This window comes from Littorina saxatilis, unplaced genomic scaffold, assembly GCF_037325665.1.
Source record: "Littorina saxatilis isolate snail1 unplaced genomic scaffold, US_GU_Lsax_2.0 scaffold_1934, whole genome shotgun sequence".
NCBI classification, from domain to species: Eukaryota; Metazoa; Mollusca; class Gastropoda; order Littorinimorpha; family Littorinidae; genus Littorina; species Littorina saxatilis.
Genome location: NW_027127092.1, coordinates 1 through 18,246, shown reverse-complemented (window position 1 = coordinate 18,246; position 18,246 = coordinate 1). Strand labels below are relative to the sequence as shown.

At 43.8% G+C, this 18,246-nt stretch overlaps 2 protein-coding genes across 2 annotated transcripts; both read left to right on the top strand.

Moving 5' to 3' along the window:
- Positions 1-355: 355 nt before the first annotated feature.
- LOC138955557 (GTPase IMAP family member 2-like) lies at positions 356-2,490 on the top strand (the record flags this gene model as incomplete). The annotated part of the gene is given in 2 exon segments (XM_070327142.1): positions 356-519; positions 933-2,490. Coding segments are annotated over 2 exon segments (743 nt in total), but the record flags the coding sequence as incomplete, so codon positions are not given.
- Positions 2,491-4,792: 2,302 nt separating this feature from the next.
- Positions 4,793-12,090, top strand: LOC138955559 (uncharacterized). Its single transcript, XM_070327143.1, has 5 exons — positions 4,793-4,856; positions 8,781-8,824; positions 9,344-9,573; positions 10,382-10,528; positions 10,939-12,090. Exons 1-5 carry the CDS (start codon positions 4,822-4,824, stop codon positions 11,956-11,958), a joined length of 1,476 nt encoding a protein of 491 aa, XP_070183244.1. The 5' UTR covers positions 4,793-4,821; the 3' UTR covers positions 11,959-12,090.
- The last annotated feature ends 6,156 nt before the right edge of the window (positions 12,091-18,246 follow it).

Here is an 18,246-nt window from a genome sequence, read left to right as displayed (position 1 = left end):
GCATTCACTTCCTCTAATTACTTAGTCAAATGTTTCTTCTTTTTTTTGTTTCCCGAACGTTTGACTCCCAGGGTCACAATAATTATAGTCATAGTTTAGTGCGTGTGTGTATGTGTGTGTGTGTGTGTGTACATGCGTGCGTGTGTGTATGTGTGTCAGCGTGCGTGTGTGTGTCTCTCTCTCTCTCTCTCTGTCTCTCTCCAGTGTCTCTCTCTCTCTCTCTCTCTGTCTCTCTCTCTCTCTCTCTCTCTCTCTCTCTCTCTCTCTCTCTCTCTCTCTCTCTCTCTCTCTCTCTCTCTCTCTCTCTATCTCTCTCTCTCATAAATGTGCGTATTTGTGTTCGACATTTTTGCAGGAGGCGAGCTACGGCTTATTTTGGTCGGAGGTTCAGAGGTGGGAAAGAGTTCTTGCGGGAACAGCATTTTGGGTCAAAATCAATTTGACGTGGGGCGTCGCCCTGCACTTGAAACTGAAACCTGCGTGTGGGGCCTGGCGCGTCGAAATAACATTTCCATACAGGTGAGTCTACCCTTGGACTCAACTCCAAGGACTAGCTTGATCGTTCTCGGCTCTCACACTTTTCGGAGTCTTCTCGATCGCCGTTCGTTTTAGGTTGCCACTATCATAGGAAGAGAGAAAGAGAGAGAGAGAACTGAGAGAGAGAGAGAGAGAGAGAGAGAGAGAGAGCACAAGATAGAGAGATTGAGAGAGAGAATGAGTGAGAGAGAGAATGCGTGTGCATGCGCGCGCGTATGTGTGTGTGTGTGTGTGTGTGTGTGTGTGTGTGTGTGTGTGTGTGTGTGTGATATAGCACCATAATTACCCGCTGACTGTATAACGCCGAATCAATACGCACTATCTGGCTTTTAAGAGTTTAATTTGGAACGAACCTGTTTATTGATGTGTCATTTCAATGTCTTGCTTGCTTGAAGGTGACAGACACACCAGGATTGCGCGACACGCGACTGTTGGACACAGACCTTCACAAAGAATTCGTCAAATGTTTCGCGACAGTCGCCCCGGGACCTCACGCCATACTTATGGTACTGGACCGTTTCTTGAATCACACCAGCACAGAATACAGAGCCTACGAAACACTGAAACAACGCTTTGGTGAAAGGGTGACTGAGTTCATGATTGTCGTCTTCACAGGCCTTGATTGGTTCGAAGATGCTAGCTTCGATGAAGAGTTACGGAATGCAGATCCACTTCTCAAGCAAATCCTCGACGACGTTCACTGGCGTTACATTGGCTTCAATAACACTCTGCCGATGAGTGAGAGAATTCTACAAGGCGATCGTCTCATTCAACGAGTGGCCGAAATGACACGTCTGAACAGAGGTGGTTATTACACCAACGAACAGATTGATACGTGCGAGCGCATCATCCAGGCTGACATGACCGAAGGCAGATCTCGTAAGAAGATTAAACAGGCGATTCTCAGAGAGAGTGGCCCGTTTTCGACCAACTCATTGTTTTCAGTTGCATCGTCCAACTGTTCGCTTATGTAAAGCGAAAGCATGCTTGTGTTACATCCTGAACTCAGGTCAAAATGAGTTCGGCTCATTCTCTCCCTGACAGGATGCCTTGAGTTTCCTTGTCTGGCAAGGAAACCGATATTTTTATTTTTTTTTATTACATATTTAGAGCTTTTTGTAATGTACTATTGATATAAGCAGATTCGCGATCGTCGATAATGATTTTTCATGGTGTTTTGTAATTTTCAAATAACAAAGGAATTGATATGTCAGACAGTTTCAAGCGAGCTATTTTTCGCGGCTGCATTTACTGTGCAAACAACTCTAGATATGGCAAAAGTGTCACGTGATAATCAACCGTTTGGTTTCGGCGCTCACTGGAGCAGACGATTTTTTCTGTAACCAGTTGACAGTGATGAAACCATATATTACGGTCTCCTTCCGGCAGCAGTCCCAAAATTTCGACTTGTTTTGACCTTAGAACGATGTCCTTATCATAACTGTGAAGAACAGAACGGAGAAAATACAACATTTAGTCAAGCTCAGTCGAACTCACAGAATGAAACTGAACGCATTGCATTTTTTCCGCAAGACCGTACAATCGTAGCATCGATCGTCTGTCCACCGCTCGTGGCAAAGGCAGTGAAATTAACAATCCAGAAAATCGCGGTAGCGGTTCCGCTGAGGAGGCTAGCACGCTTTTCTATATCTCTATTCTTTTTATATTTAGTCAAGTTTTGACTAAATATTTTAACATCGAGGGGGAATCGAAACGAGGGTCGTGGTGTATGTGCGTGTGTCTGTGTGTCTGTGTGTCTGTGTGTCTGTGTGTGTGTGTAGAGCGATTCAGACTAAACTACTGGACCGATCTTTATGAAATTTGACATGAGAGTTCCTGGGTATGAAATCCCCGAACGTTTTTTTCATTTTTTTGATAAATGTCTTTGATGACGTCATATCCGGCTTTTCGTGAAAGTTGAGGCGGCACTGTCACGCCCTCATTTTTCACCCAAATTGGTTGCAATTTTGGTCAAGTAATCTTCGACGAAGCCCGGGGTTCGGTATTGCATTTCAGCTTGGTGGCTTAAAAATTAATTAATGACTTTGGTCATTAAAAATCTGAAAATTGTAAAAAAAAATAAAAATTTATAAAACGATCCAAATTTACGTTTATCTTATTCTCCATCATTTGCTGATTCCAAAAACATATAAATATGTTATATTCGGATTAAAAACAAGCTCTGAAAATTAAATATATAAAAATTATTATCAAAATTAAATTGTCCAAATCAATTTAAAAACACTTTCATCTTATTCCTTGTCGGTTCCTAATTCCAAAAACATATAGATATGATATGTTTGGATTAAAAACACGCTCAGAAAGTTAAAACAAAGAGAGGTACAGAAAAGCGTGCTATCCTTCTTAGCGCAACTACTACCCCGCTCTTCTTGTCAATTTCACTGCCTTTGCCATGAGCGGTGGACTGACGATGCTACGAGTATACGGTCTTGCTGAAAAATGGCAGCTACTTGACTAAATATTGTATTTTCGCCTTACGCGACTTGTTACATTTAGTCAAGTTTTGACTAAATGTTTTAACATCGAGGGGGAATCGAAACGAGGGTCGTGGTGTATGTGTGTGCGTGCGTGTGTGCGTGCGTGTAGAGCGATTCAGACCAAACTACTGGACCGATCTTTATGAAATTTGACATGAGAGTTCCTGGGTATGATATCCCCATACGTTTTTTTCATTTTTTTGATAAATGTCTTTGATGACGTCATATCCGGCTTTTCGTGAAAGTTGAGGCGGCACTGTCACGCTCTCATTTTTCAACCAAATTGGTTGAAATTTTGGTCAAGTAGTCTTCGACGAAGCCCGGACTTCGGTATTGCATTTCAGCTTGGTGGCTTAAAAATTAATTGATGACTTTGGTCATTAAAAATCTGAAAATTGTAAAAAAAATTATTTTTTTCTAAAACGATCCAAATTTACGTTCATCTTATTCTCCATCATTTGCTGATTCCAAAAACATATAAATATGTTATATTCGGATTAAAAAAAAGCTCTGAAAATTAAATATATAAAAATTATTATCAAAATTAAAATTTTGAAATCAATTTAAAAACACTTTCATCTTATTCCTTGTCGGTTCCTGATTCCAAAAACATATAGATATGATATGTTTGGATTAAAAACACGCTCAGAAAGTTAAAACAAAGAGAGGTACAGAAAAGCGTGCTATCCTTCTCAGCGCAAGTACTACCCCGCTCTTCCTGTCAATTTCACTGCCTTTGCCGTGCGCGGTGGACTGACGATGCTACGAGTATACGGTCTTGCTGCGTTGCATTGCGTTCAGTTTCATTCTGTGAGTTCGACAACTACTTGACTAAATGTTGTATTTTCGCCTTACACGACTTGTTAACTCTCTGAACGTGTTTTTAATCCAAACATATCATATCTATATGTTTTTGGAATCAGGAACCGACAAGGATTAAAGGTGGTCGTCTACATTTTTGATTTTTTTTCAATAATCTTATGGTTAGATTTCGATACAAAATTATGTCAAATGATGAATGAACCATGGGGAAAAAATTATAGAAAAAAAATATATGTAAAAAAAGATTTTATTTTTGGGTAGCGTGACTCACGCTTTCAATATTTTGTTTTCTGTTTGCTGAGAACATGTGCTTTGTCTAAAAATACTGACCAATCAAATTCTTCTTCTTCGTTCATGGGCTTCTAGACTCCCACGTTCACTCATGTTTTTAGCACGAGTGGATTTTTACGTGTATGACCGTTTTTACCCCGCCATTCAGGCAGCATACGCCGATTTCGGGGGAGGCATGCTGGGTATTTTCGTGTTTCTATAACCCACCGAACTCTGACATGGATTACAGGATCTTTTCCGTGCGCACTTGGTCTTGTGCTTGCGTGTACACACGAAGGGGTTAAGTCACTAGCAGGTCTGCACATAAGTTGACCTGGGAGATCAGAAAAATCTCCACTCTTAACCCACCGGGCGGCAGCGGCGACCGGGATTCTAACTTACGACCTCCCGATTAGGAGGCCGACGTCTTACCACCTCGCCACTGCGCCCGAATGGTTCATATTAGGAGCCCCTTTCCTACATCTACTTGGATTGGATATGGATTTTACATCTTACTGCTTGTCATTCTAGAATTTAAAACCCCCATCATAAATATTTTTCCACATAGATTATATAAGTTTTGGAAAGCTTCACAGCCTATACCCCACTAACCCTAGCAGTGGCATGTGCCTGTGGTCGATCTGTGCCTTCCTAACATTTGTTAGTTACAAAATCTGAAGCCAGTGTACCTCGCATGCGCAAGCTGCTGCTAATTTTCGGCCTCTTTGAGTGAGTTTAACTGTTTTAAGTTCATATTCTCCAGGGCCGGATTCTTGTGGTGACTACATCACATTCAAAGCCAGTTGGTTGCCTAGATTAAAAGCAAGGTTATATTTTGTTACAGACACATTCGCCTCAATTTTCTGAACTGAAGTGACTGTGTCACCTTGTAGTGTGAAGGACTACGGTGACAGTCAACCAGAAGGCAAGTCTAAGTAATAAGTCTTGCTCTTCAAAACAGGTTTGTTGTGTCGTCTTGTCTTTTCGCGAAAGGTTAACCAAAAGGCAGCTGTGATATAACTCCTTTTTTTGAGAACAGATTTTACGGTATCATCTTGTCTGTGTTCGTTGACAATCAGCCAAGGGGAAGTTTTACTCGCTCCTTTTTTCCAGAAAAGATATTACATTGTTGTCTGTCACATGGGCGTAGACAGTCTGCCCGCAAAAGGCAGCAATTCTTTGTGTGTGTGTGTGTGTGTGTGTGCAGCACAGACGTTACGAATTTATCTCGTCTCTGTGCGTAGACAGCAAACCCTAAACGTACGTAGGCTATAGTGTGTGTGCCGCGTCAATATTTGTGCTGAAATATAATACTCGCCACAAAATGTTTTCGCCCACGCCTCTGTGACAGGTAAGAAACCCGTGAGCCAGCAAAGCGCTACCTGCAAACTTGTTGACATAGGTAAGCAAGAACTGCATGGGACCGTGACAATGACGTGAAAGTTCCAAGCCGCTACAAATTGCAAGGGCAAATTTCTTCACTGGCTTGTTTTCTGACGAGTGTGAGAGAGTTTTCTTTGCTGGTAGTAACTCCAATAGTTAGCCATACAGGTAAGTGACTTTTGTTTATCTTTGTTTGTTTAAGTAAGCTCAGACTTTTGTGTCGGGAGCAAAGCTTAGTTAGCTTCCTTGTTGGTTAGTATAGGCCTATCCAGGCGCTGTTTTACAGTATGTGGTAAGGTAGGCTTTTGCTGTCTTTGTGTGATGTGTGGTGTCCCCGCCATGACATTTAATATTGGTGCAGGCAGGAGCATTCTAAATAATAGGCCTAGACCTTGGTGTGGTTTGACTTGTTATGGGGGCGAGGACGCCCCCATTCTATACGGATAGTTTAGAGGTTGACCATGGGCAGCGCCATTTTGTTGTGAAATACGTCATCAGTTTGTCTACACAGGAAGTTGTGACATCCGTCACCCTATGGGAGGGGTGACGTCAAAATTGTTCATCTGTAGAAAGTTGTGAAATCCGTCACCCTATGGGAGGGGTGACGTCAAAATTGGTCATCACAGAGTTTGTGTAACACAGGAAGTTGTGAAATACGTCACCCTATGGGAGGGGTGACGTCAAAATTGTTCAACAAAAACATGATAAGTCGCATTGTGCAGGGTCAACTGCAACAAACTCAAACCGAGCCATTCATACCTAGCTGTATTTGAGTGACTTATATACCCGACATTTTTATTTCTTATTTTTAGCACAGGTGTAGGAAAAATCATGAACCAAAATGTTATTTATTTTCTAATTTAACATTTTTTTTACAAATATGACCATGGTCTTTTAAACATACAGTGACATTAAACATTGTTATGTTAAAAAAAAGAAAAAAGAAAAAAAGCTTTTGTGCACAAATCAGAAAATACATTGTACATTTTACCTACAGGCCAAACAGTGTCTGTTGGCGGCAAAGGGCCCAGCAAGTTGCTATTTTTAGATCGATTAAAAGTTGTCAAGAACAGGCGCTTACATTTGGATGTGTCCACTGATAGTAGGTTTGGTTGTGATCAATCAGAATGATGTAGGAATAAAAATGTATGACAGTTTGGTATGATGACATGTAATTCAAATATGCTGAAATGTAATATTATACATGATATAATATTATTATGGCTGTTGCCATGACCATGAACCCCAAGAAAGGTTTAATGTCATGTAAAATCAAAATACCAAAATCAAGCACCTACTAATCTGGTCTACGGTGCGGCTTGGACCAAATATGGATGGACACGCAACTCGCTCAGCCAGCCAGCGCTGCGAGACTTACAGCGGCCAACTTCGCCGCGGCGCGCTCATTGGCTCAGCATTGAACTTGCGTCAAGGCCGATGCGCGTAGATTCCCAGAATGTTTACTTTCGGTTAGATTCTTCGACAGCATTCGCAGATGTGACTGCCGTTACAGAGGTGAGTAAAACTGACCATCGAAAGGAAAATAAGATTCATATTGGTAATACTAATAACATACTTGCACAAGCATGTATCTACCAAAACTGTATGGGAGCACATAGTTGGAAAGGCGTGGTGAAGCGATCAAATCGAATCGTCCGTCAGCACGCGGTGTTCTTCTGGAAAAGACCGAAACGACATGTGACGTCAGTCGTTCAGCCCGCGAGCGGTGGGATTGGGGGGGGGGGGGGGGTTCACATGGTTTGTTTGTTTCAGAACCACACCCATATACACACATTTCACATGTAAACCATTTGTCCGCCCCCTGTCGATATTTATCGACTAAGTTCCTTGTGGGTATCTTGTTGGTGATTCTGTGATCGAACACACGTACGCACGCACGCACACACACGTATACACTCGCACACACACACACACACACACACTGCACACACACACACACACTGACGCACGCACGCAGGCACGCGACAGGCACATGCATACCCACACACACACACGCACGCACGCAAAACTGAGGCACACACACACACACACACACACACACACACACACACACACACACACACACACACACACACACACACACACACTCAAACACGTCACTAATGCCCCAAAACTGATCCCGGCTGACGGATGTTCCGGCCTACGTACGGTGTAGGCTCCATCTACCGATATTCTTATGTTTACACAAGCAAGAAAAGTGCAAGCTGAACGAGTACTGGCCTCGGCGCACGGTAGGAACCGATTTCAAGTTAACATATGCACATTCACTAACCCTTCAAGTTACTTAGCACAAAACACAATGTTTTCCGAGAGAACGGAAATGTATGATCATCGATCGAAGCAGTTATCGATTCTTGGTAACTTGAAACTGATAATAAATGTGTAACGCTTTTTGCAATTACGACGATAGCTTTGATAACAATGGACCAGATAACACTGATGTGTTTAGAGTTGCATGCCAAACCGTAACACGCATATCAAGTGTGTAACGACATTCCCTGTGCAGGGTAGAATTGAAAGAGAAGTGATGGAATGTCTGTGTGCGGCCAGTCTGTTTGAATCAAACAAAACGTTATTCAAATAGGTATCGTGGCATATGTACACTTTTTGGCATTTAGGATCCTTTCTCGAGAACATATTTATATGAAGTTTGCGAATCCTGCCTGTCTGTCTGTCTGTCTGTGTCTTTGTGGATGCGTGCGCAGGCAGTGTGTCTTTGTGGTATGATTGTGTGTGCGTTACTGTGTGCATCAGTGAGTACATGCGTACGCATATATATATACCTTTTCATGCGTCCCTTTGGTTTTATTGTAATAGTTCTGATCACCTTGCAATGATCCAGAACAACATGGGGAGAAAAAAGTTGAAAGGATTTGAAATCATTGCTGCGGAGTGAACAAACAGATAACATGGTGGTTTTCCAGGGCAACACAGTGCATTTTATCACGAGAGAAATACATATCTTAATTTGCACAGTGAATTCTATTACGAGAGAAATATATATCTCAATGTGCACAGTGCAGTTCATTAATTATTTATCTTTGCACAGTGCATTTTATCACGAGAGAAATATATATCTTAATTTGCACAGTGCTTTTTAACACCAGAGAAATACATATCTTAATGTGCACAGTGCAGTTCATTAATCATTTATCTTTGCACAGTGCACTTTATCAAAAGAGAAATATTTATCTTTGCACAGTGCATTTTATCAAGAGAGAAATATTGTTCTTTAACCTCTGGTTTCAGGCACATAATGGGCGAACCACTAAGAGTGTACACGCATCATGACGGTAAGTACGTAGTTCTAGTCTGCTATTGACTTGAGTATTCGTTGCCCCTCCACCTTTTCCACAATAGCCTACACCCACGCCCTGACCTCCCCCCGACATACTGAACACAGACATAGGTCTGTCTGTCTGTCTCTCTCTCGCTCTCTCTCCATCTCTTGTTCGTGCAGGGTACTGGGAAACACACACACACACACACTCTCTCTCTCTCTCACAGACACATACACAATGACACACACACGCATATACACACACGCATACACATGCACACACACACCCTTATGCACACACACAGACACACACGAATACACACTGACGAACACTCACACACACACGCACGAACGCACACACTCACAACACACACTGCACACACACACACACACACACACCCCTCTACACCCACCACAGGCACACCTCTACACCCACCACAGGCACATACCCTCCCCACCCCCACCACATACCCGCCCTCCCCCCCCCCCCTCGACACACACAGTAAGACATAGTCTTACCTCTTTCTCCTAGGTGCCAGCATACAGTGTACCTTCTGCAGACGCTGTGTAGAGAAGGACTGCACCCAGGCATGCTTCCTATTCGACAAGGATCTGGACGAAGTCATCGAACAGTGCACGAAGGCGGAGAGAAAACAGCACCTGGACAGGTTCCTCAGAATGGTCAACGCCCTTCTCAACCAAGGGGGCGGAGTCATCTACATCCATTCAAAACCACACCTCCTGGCTTTTTGGGATGAACAGGTTAGCAAACGATGTTAACACTTTCTACCCCACCTATGTTGACCAAGTTTTTTTTAGCCGAGACCAGCTGTGCTGCAGCAGGTCACTCAGAATTGTAGTAACTGTGTAGTAACTGTGTATCAACACGCTGGAATGCAGGCGTTAGATCGACGTTACAGTAAGCGACTGAAGCTAACAGTCTGAGCGGATATATCCGTACCTGGTCAGATAGAGCCATATGAGTGGGTACGGATATATCCGTACCTGGGAGACAATGAGTTAAGCTTCAAAGAGTTTTTTTAAAAAAAAGAGATTTTTTTTTTTTAAACAGGTGAAGATTATGCTAACAGTCCGTCCTCTCCTTCGGATTTCTTCATAAGCGTCGTATTTAATGTAATTTGAATGAATTAGCCATCGTCAGATTTTCTACGAAGCTCGTAACCATACTCGTCTTCTGCAAAACAATGTGTATTTGAAATTTTAAAATGTATTCTTTTTACCAATGATCTCTCCTCGTTCTTCGTTGAACACTAATTTATTTATTTTGTATTTAATACATTTGTTGTCCTGCTACTTTCTTGATTGGTTGACTGATTGGTTAATTGATTGATTGATTGATTGATTGATTGGTTGATTGATTGATTGGTTGATTGATTGTTTGTTTGTTTATTTGATTGGTTGATTGATTGATTGGTTGATTGATTGGTTGATTGATTGATTGGTTGAATGATTGGTTGATTGATTGATTGATTGGTTGATTGACTGATTGAGTGATTGATTGATTGATTGATGAATTGATTGATTGATTGACGTATTTCAATGTGTCCAGATTGACAATGACCTAATGGAGCTGGTGCCGGACGACACTTTGTTTGACAACAACTTTGAGCGCAGGGTCATCACTGGAGAAAATCACGTCATCTTCAGGGTCAAGCCAGGACACAGGCCTTGCAGTACACGAGACTTTCACTCCAAGGTAATTGAATTTTTATACGATGGTAGTCCCACTTTCACACTCCAGCTTATTCCCCCCCCCCCCCACCCCCCTCTTCCCAACTTTCTCGTCTTTTCGTACCTAAAAGAATTCTGTGAGAATGTGGCCCTAACGAAGAGTCTTGAAATGATTTGAATTTGCTGATCACTATGAAAAATAAATATCTGAAGACAGAATTGTAATGGATGAATACAAATATGTAAATAAAAGCAAATTAATAAATTGATAAATAGATAACTGAAGAAATAAATACATAAATAAATGAATAAATAAATAAAGAAGGAATTGATAAACCAATCAATACGTATAAGATAGATACGTAGCCCACTTTTGAAAAATTAAATCCAGTGCTGGAACTTATCCTCACACCGTGTCTCACCCTGGCCTTCCAGGTTTCACTGAACAAGGGACTGACAGACCCCACACACCCGCAGATGCGAAGGCTGTTGAAGGTCGACAGACAACCTCCAGACAACACAGATCCGCCGGATCAGATCGTCACGCCCTCAGCACTCCAACAAGGCGCAGTCATCCGGTTTCAGGAGAACGTCTACACGCAAGCTAAGGTTGTTCAGCAGAACAAGCTAAGCAGAGTCAGAGCCGCGACGCCAGTGACCAAGCTGGTGAACTACTGGTGGAACGAATTGAAGCTTCCTCTGTACATCGCAGCTTTCACCAAACAAAGACACGGCGGTTCCTTCTTCCTTGGGCTGAGAGAAGAGAAGGAGGAGACTGGTATGCGGTGGAAGCTTGTGCCAAACACAGAGGGTCTTGCAGCAGTTTTTGGCGGGGATGGAGACAAAGGGTTCTGGAAGGATGACAAGAACGAAGGTCTGATCCACCTCACCACCGAGGAGCACGTGCCAAAAAGGGAGCACAAGACTGGGCGGTTCATCTGCGAGGGGGTAGCTCTGCCCAAGAGAGACCACGGCCAGTTTGAAAGAGAGCTGAAGGAACGCATCAGGGGAGATCTGTTGGGGGAGGTTATCGGACAGGACGTCAACGCGAGTCCAGATCTTGACGCCTTTGTGGATATCTTCTTCTACCCTGTATTAGATGCTGGACACACCAACGGTCATAACAGCAATGCCCCTGGAGCGGATAAGGGTATCCTCGGCCTCGCAGACCCAAAAGACTATCCTGCCTCAGGACCACACGCTTGTATCCACGCAGGCCAAAGTGGTTCTCCTAACACGGGAGCACAATCAGCTATCTCCGCACGTCAAAGTGGTTCTCCAGACCAGATTTATGTGGTGGAGGCCAGGGTGAAGTATTTCCACGGCGTGTGTTTCCAAAGCAAGGGCGGGCCTGAGGCGTACATTTTTGATTGCCAGCAGAAGCCCAGGCGGGCAGAGCGCGTGGAAATGTCAAACTGGATCCAGGGCCAGAGATGTGTAGCTCTTCAAGCATGAGAATCTTAAACACATGAGGCAGAGCGCTGTTTAGAGATCTGATGAACAAAGGGAAGTAAGCGCTCTGAATGCCACTGGTGAATTAACAGAGAGAAAAATAAAGAAAAACCGTCATATAGGTTTTCGCATCCATGGTTTTGTTTGTTTGTTTGTTTGCTTAACGCCCAGCCGACCACGAAGGGCCATATCAGGGCAGTGCTGCTTTGACATATAACGTGCACCACACACAAGACAGAAGTCGCAGCACAGGCTTCATGTCTCACCCAGTCACATTATTCTGACACCGGACCAACCAGTCCTAGCACTAACCCCATAATGCCAGACGCCAGGCGGAGCAGCCACTAGATTGCCAATTTTAAAGTCTTAGGTATGACCCGGCCGGGGTTCGAACCCACGACCTCCCGATTTATTTATTTATTTATTTATTAAGGAGATTTCTATAGCGCATAACTAAAAGCGCTATGCGCTTTACAATATCACTAGGTATAAGCACATGGAAACATACTCTGATTAAATAGAACTTAGCCTAACAAGACATACTAAGAACACTAAACATTTGAGTTCATACAAAAATAGAGAATTAATTGTCAGAGACTTTAGTTGTCTCGGTCCATGCATAACTCCCCAGTGCCTCCTGCAAAATTAATCTTTTCCACACAAAAATAGCATGTGCACACAGAGCACCAAGGCCGGTGTCACGATTTCATCTTTCGCCTGTGTACATATTTCCCCCCCTCGACATATACTCAAGACTGAAATGTTGTTTCCTGGTAAAATGAAGAAGTGAAATTATTTATGGACGAAAAGCATGTCAGTTTCTTGCATGTGAAGAAAATTGGTGGTAAAATGTAATAGATTTCACCCCCAAAATCGAATTCTTCGAAAACGTTTACTGAGTGGTTACGTCCCTTGAGTAAGAAGGAAAACATTTTAGGATGAATAAAATTTCTAAGTTAAATAAAACAAATTGGTTGGACAAATTTGGCCCCATGAATGTAAGGTACACAAGGTCGCTCATCAGTACTATCGAAGGATGTTTTTTTGTTCAGTGTAGAGTTTATACTAGATCAAAAAAACAGGGGAAGCAACCGTGTTTCAAAAAGTGTCTTTGTAAGAGTTGTGCCGCTTGTTATTAGGTCAAAGAAACATGGTTGGCTTGATCATCGATACGAACGCTGTCTCTTTGTTCAAATAGTCTGTATTCAAACAATGACCACGGTTCTGCAATCAAAGAAAGGAAATGAACTATGTACATAATGTTGACTGATAGTGATAGCATTAGGCACACAAAAAAATAGTCTGTTTACGGTAACCCGACCGACCATATTTTTTTCGCGTGACCCTAGACTTTTTTTTGGCATTTGGGAAGAAAAAAAAAGAAGAAAAAATCTTTTGGTTTTTTTTGCAAAATAACGGTAAAAATATGGTTTTTTTGGAAAAAAAAAAAATCCCGACCTACCGACCCTATTTTTTGGGCCTATGTTACCGTAAACCATAGACCATTTATCCTGGACCGCCAACTAGCTCTCTCTCCGCTCTTTCTCTCTATTACTTGGTAGCGGCCCCTCGCATTTAGGAACGAAGAGAGGTACAGAAAAGCGTGCTATCCTTCTCAGCGCAACTACTACCCCGCTCTTCTTGGCCTTTCAGAAATCAGGGGGACAGAGACAGAGAGACAGAGAGAGAGAGAGGGAAAGAGAGAGTGAGAGATAGGCGTGCGAGAGAGACTGAGAGAGAGAGAGAGAGAGAGAGAGAGAGAGAGAGAGACAGAGAGAGACAGAGAGACAGAGAGAGACAGAAACAGAGAGACAGACTGAGAGAGAGAGAGGGAAAGAGAGAGTGAGAGATAGGCGTGCGCGTCCGTTTACTAATTAAAAAATCTAAATTCGAAACTCAAAAGAGGCACACAACTCGGATTTTGTGATAATAGTATGTCATCTCACAAAATGAACCTCTCGATTGTGCAAGAGTTTGGGGCTTCAGTCGGCCAGAGAAGCCTGCTCACGTCAGCTGGGTGATGTCACACTGGCAAACCTTGACACTCACTTTGATGACGTCAAACAGGTCATTCTTGACAACTACCCGAATGACGAGTTTTGGGTGGACGCTACACTTCCTGGAGGAGGTCAGTGTGTGTGTGTGTGTACGTGTGTGTGTGTGTGTGTATGTGTGTGTGTGTGTGTGTGTGTGTGTGTGTGTGTGCATGCGTGCGTGCGTGCGTGCGTGCTTGCGTGTGTATGTATGTGTGTGTGTGTTTGTGTTTGTGTGTGTGTGTATGTGCCAGTGTGTGTGTGTCAGTGTGTGTGTGTGTGTCAGTGTGTGTGTGTGTGTGTGTGTGTGTGTGTGTGTGTTTGTGTGTGTGTGTATGTGCCAGTGTGTGTGTGTCAGTGTGTGTGTGTGTGTGTGTCAGTGTGTGTGTGTGTGTGTGTGTGTGTGTGTGTGTGTGTTCGTGTGTGTGCATACATATCTAGGTCGACATCTGTTCCTATCCAGAGCATGGATATGTCATCTGTAACATACATATCCCAGAGAGAGAGAGAGAGAGAGAGAGAGAGAGACAGAGAGAGAGAGAGAGAGAGACAGAGAGAGAGAGAGAGAGAGTTTTGTTAAGTTTAGTTTGGAGTTTTGGAAAATCCAGTTCATTGTCACCTCCCATTGTCACAACTGAATAACTGGAGCGTGCTTTCTTTTCACTGTCTTTCAAACCGGACGCTAAGCGCCCCTGTGAAAGTCGAGCGTCGTAACCTCGAAGGGTCACGTGACGAGTTGGCGGTCCAGGCTATTTGGTCTGGATCTGGATCTGGATAACCCGCCTGGGTTGGTGGTTGGCGGGTGCGCCACAGAAGCCGACGACGACTATCAACGTGACGTTTTTTGGGTGTGCGCATCTAAAAGAGTCTTAAAAGTTCACTGTACACAAGGTGGATATAGTGTACAACTCCAGCTGGTCTTCTTGCTGCTGTACTTGCGGTTTTAGTCCGTCTATGCGTAAATAGACCTATTTTTTTTTTTGGCCTTAGGCAAACTGACTATTGATGTACGATTATGACTCAGCTAAATGTGTAAAGATAAAGATACTGCGCATGGACAGAAGCTTGTGACTATGCATGAACAACACTATGATTGAATTATGAAGTAGCTTAATTGCATAGAACAGAACTTACAGATAAATGAGGTGAAAGGTTCTTTCTGCAGTGCACGTATATATCGAGCGAGTTTTGGCGTCAACTAAGGTGACTCGAGTCGAACCGGAGGTCGCAAAAACTCGGTCCGGTACGACTGGAGTGACGTCACCGGTTAACCAACTTTCAACCTTGCTTCCTGCGTAGGGTCTCTCCAGTTCCAAGATGGCTGCCAAGGCGAGGTGAGAAACTTCTGCAAATATTTTTTGACAACGGTTACGGATTGTGAGAAGACATTTGTTGTAAATCACTTAGCCTTTCAAAAATTAAGGATACTGGGTTGGATACTGTCTTGGTTTTAATGCATTTTATTTTAGCAGTGATGTTTATTTTGGGAAGAAATGAGGTCAACAGGAGTTTGGGTGCGATTTCGGCTCAAATGTACTTTAGCGCCCTGAACTTTTACCCGGCTGTTTTGCGCTCGATTTTCACGCTCACTTCTTCATTGACGTTCGAATCGATAGTTCGATGTTTTGGCATTACATTCACATCAACAATAAAACAGTACTGCTTGTTCATCATCGTCGTCCATCAACTCTCCACAACAGTAAATCCGTAACGCGCTTGTCGCCATCTTGTTGCAAGGGACGCGACTGGACACAACCCAACAGCGTTTCCGCGAAGAAAAAAACCAGACATGCGCAGTGACCCTACCGTAGCTCAACCCTGTTCCTCGCGAAAACTCGCTCATCATTTGCGGCCATCTTTGATCTAGAGCTTTCAAGGAGTAATGTCCCTTGACTAAACTGTCTATTTGCAGGAATAGATCGTAATCAGTTAGATCACATTATTGTAGTTTTTTTTGGTTCAAAGTCGTCCATTTCCTGAACGTTATGGGCCACAAACGTTGTGCATGGGGAATATGGAGTATGTAAAGTTGGATGAAACTTAGTCTCAATCAAAAGGTACTTTACAAAATAGGAAGGAAGTGGAGACAGGGCACTGAATTTGAGCCAATCATGTAGTCCCTTTCAGCAGCTTCCGGTCTGTGTGGTTGCTACAGATCTCTGTTCCATGTGCCGCTGGAAAGAATCGAATCAGAATGGTAAGAAATGTCATTCGATCATTTAGAGTTTAGATTATTCTATTTTTCGTGGAATGATTGACTAATTGTGCTTCGTGATTAAGCATACATAAATAATTTGGTCATTAGTAATCGAGGAAAAAGACTCGTCGTCCTTGAAAATGTGCATCAAAGATGGCCGCCGCTTTTTGTTTGTTGATGCGAAAACCATGCTTGATACTGATAGTTGATATTTTTTTTTTAAAAGTATATTTACAGTTCATTCTGTTCATTCCGTAACTTCAAAGATTTCGAAAATGACTTGTTAAGCTCACATTGGGCAGGTTCTGCAAAATTGGAGGCTCTAAGTCACCAAGTGTAAATGCAGTGAATTCTGAGCTATGACTCATGAGTGAATTTAATCAATGCACTAAAGTTCAACTTCAAGCATTAGCAAGCATGGGCGATTGAGTGAGGGGAGGGGGGGGATATATCAAAGGGGGCGGGGGGTTGTGGTGGGTCTGGGGGGGGGGGGGGGGTCTTCTTCTTCTTCGTCGTTCATGGGCTTAGACTCCCACGTTCACTCATGGTTTTAGCACGAGTGGATTTGTACGTGTATGACCGTTTTTACCCCGCCATTCAGGCAGTATATGCCGATTTCGGGGGAGGCATGCTAGGTATTTTCGTGTTTCTATAACCCACCGAACTCTGACATGGATTACAGGATCTTTTCCGTGCGCACTTGGTCTTGTGCTTGCGTGTACACACGAAGGGGGTTAAGTCACTAGCAGGTCTGCACATAAGTTGACCTGGGAGATCGAAAAAATCTCCACTCTTAACCCACCAGGCGGCAGCGACCGGGATTCGAACTCACGACCTCCCGACAGTATTGGCGTTAACCGGTATTTTACCGGTTGAAATGAGAAAATACCGTAACAAAATTGGCTGCCGGTATGACCTACCGGTTGATTTTTAGAACTACCAGGTTTTTTTGTGCTGGTAAAACAACAAAACCAGTACTCTGAGTTGGACTCTTACTGGTTCCAATGACCAGCGTACAGGTTTTTTCTTGACTTTTTGCATCATAAAAGTTTGCGTACCGGTTTGAAAAATACTAGCGCCATCACTGTCCCGATTAGGAGGCCGACGTCTTACCACTGTGCCACTTCGGGGGGGGGGGGGGGGGGGGGGGTCGACTTTGTGCACATCCAGGTAACCTCAGCTAAGGCAAACAAAACCAGTGCCTTTGTTTACCGAAACCTCAGGGGCTGCCCCCATCCTGTTCAGGCCACTTGTTACAAGGGACTGGTGGGATCGGTCTTGGTGTATGCTTCACCAGTCTGGGACCCACGTCAGAAGGGCCTGTCCGACAGCCTGGAGATGACGCAGCGTCGTTCCGCAAGGAGGATCCTGCACGACTTCAAACCCACCAGTAGTGCAACGGAACTCGTCTCCAGGCTCAAGCTGGCCCCCCTCATACAACGGCGCACCGCGACCAAGGCAACCATGATGTACAAAATCATGAGTGGACTGGTCGAGGCAGTCCCAAGGGAAGGCACACTGACACCGGTCCCAAGATCAACACCAGGGGGCACACCACCAGATCAGACTCCAGGTCCCACAGTCCCGCACAGAACGTCGTTCTTTCAGTCTGTGATCCGCCTCTGGAATAACAAACATCCCCCAAGATGCTGTCAGCGCAGACTCCCCCCCCCCCCCCCCCCCCCCCCCCCCCCAGGCCTTCAGAACCATCGTCGAGGCCTGGCTCCAAGGTGCGAGCCCATAGGCACCACCTGTCGAAACCCATTCCCTGTCTGTTCCCCCCCCCCCCCCTCCCCTCCCCACTAGATTCATCCCCTCTCCAGCCCCACCCCCTCCCCACAGTAATAAAGTTGGCCAAAAGATTATTGCAACAAATTTCAAACCCAAATTAAACCATTAATTCCTGTGTCATTTAATTAAAACTGTATATGCCAGAGAAGGCTGTTCACTTAACCTTCAGGATGTCGTCTGTCATATGAGCGTTGATGCGTTGAGCTGTCGTTATGCGCCATACATGGCCCAGCTCATCCGGCTTCAGCGTGTTTTTATATCGGAGTGGTC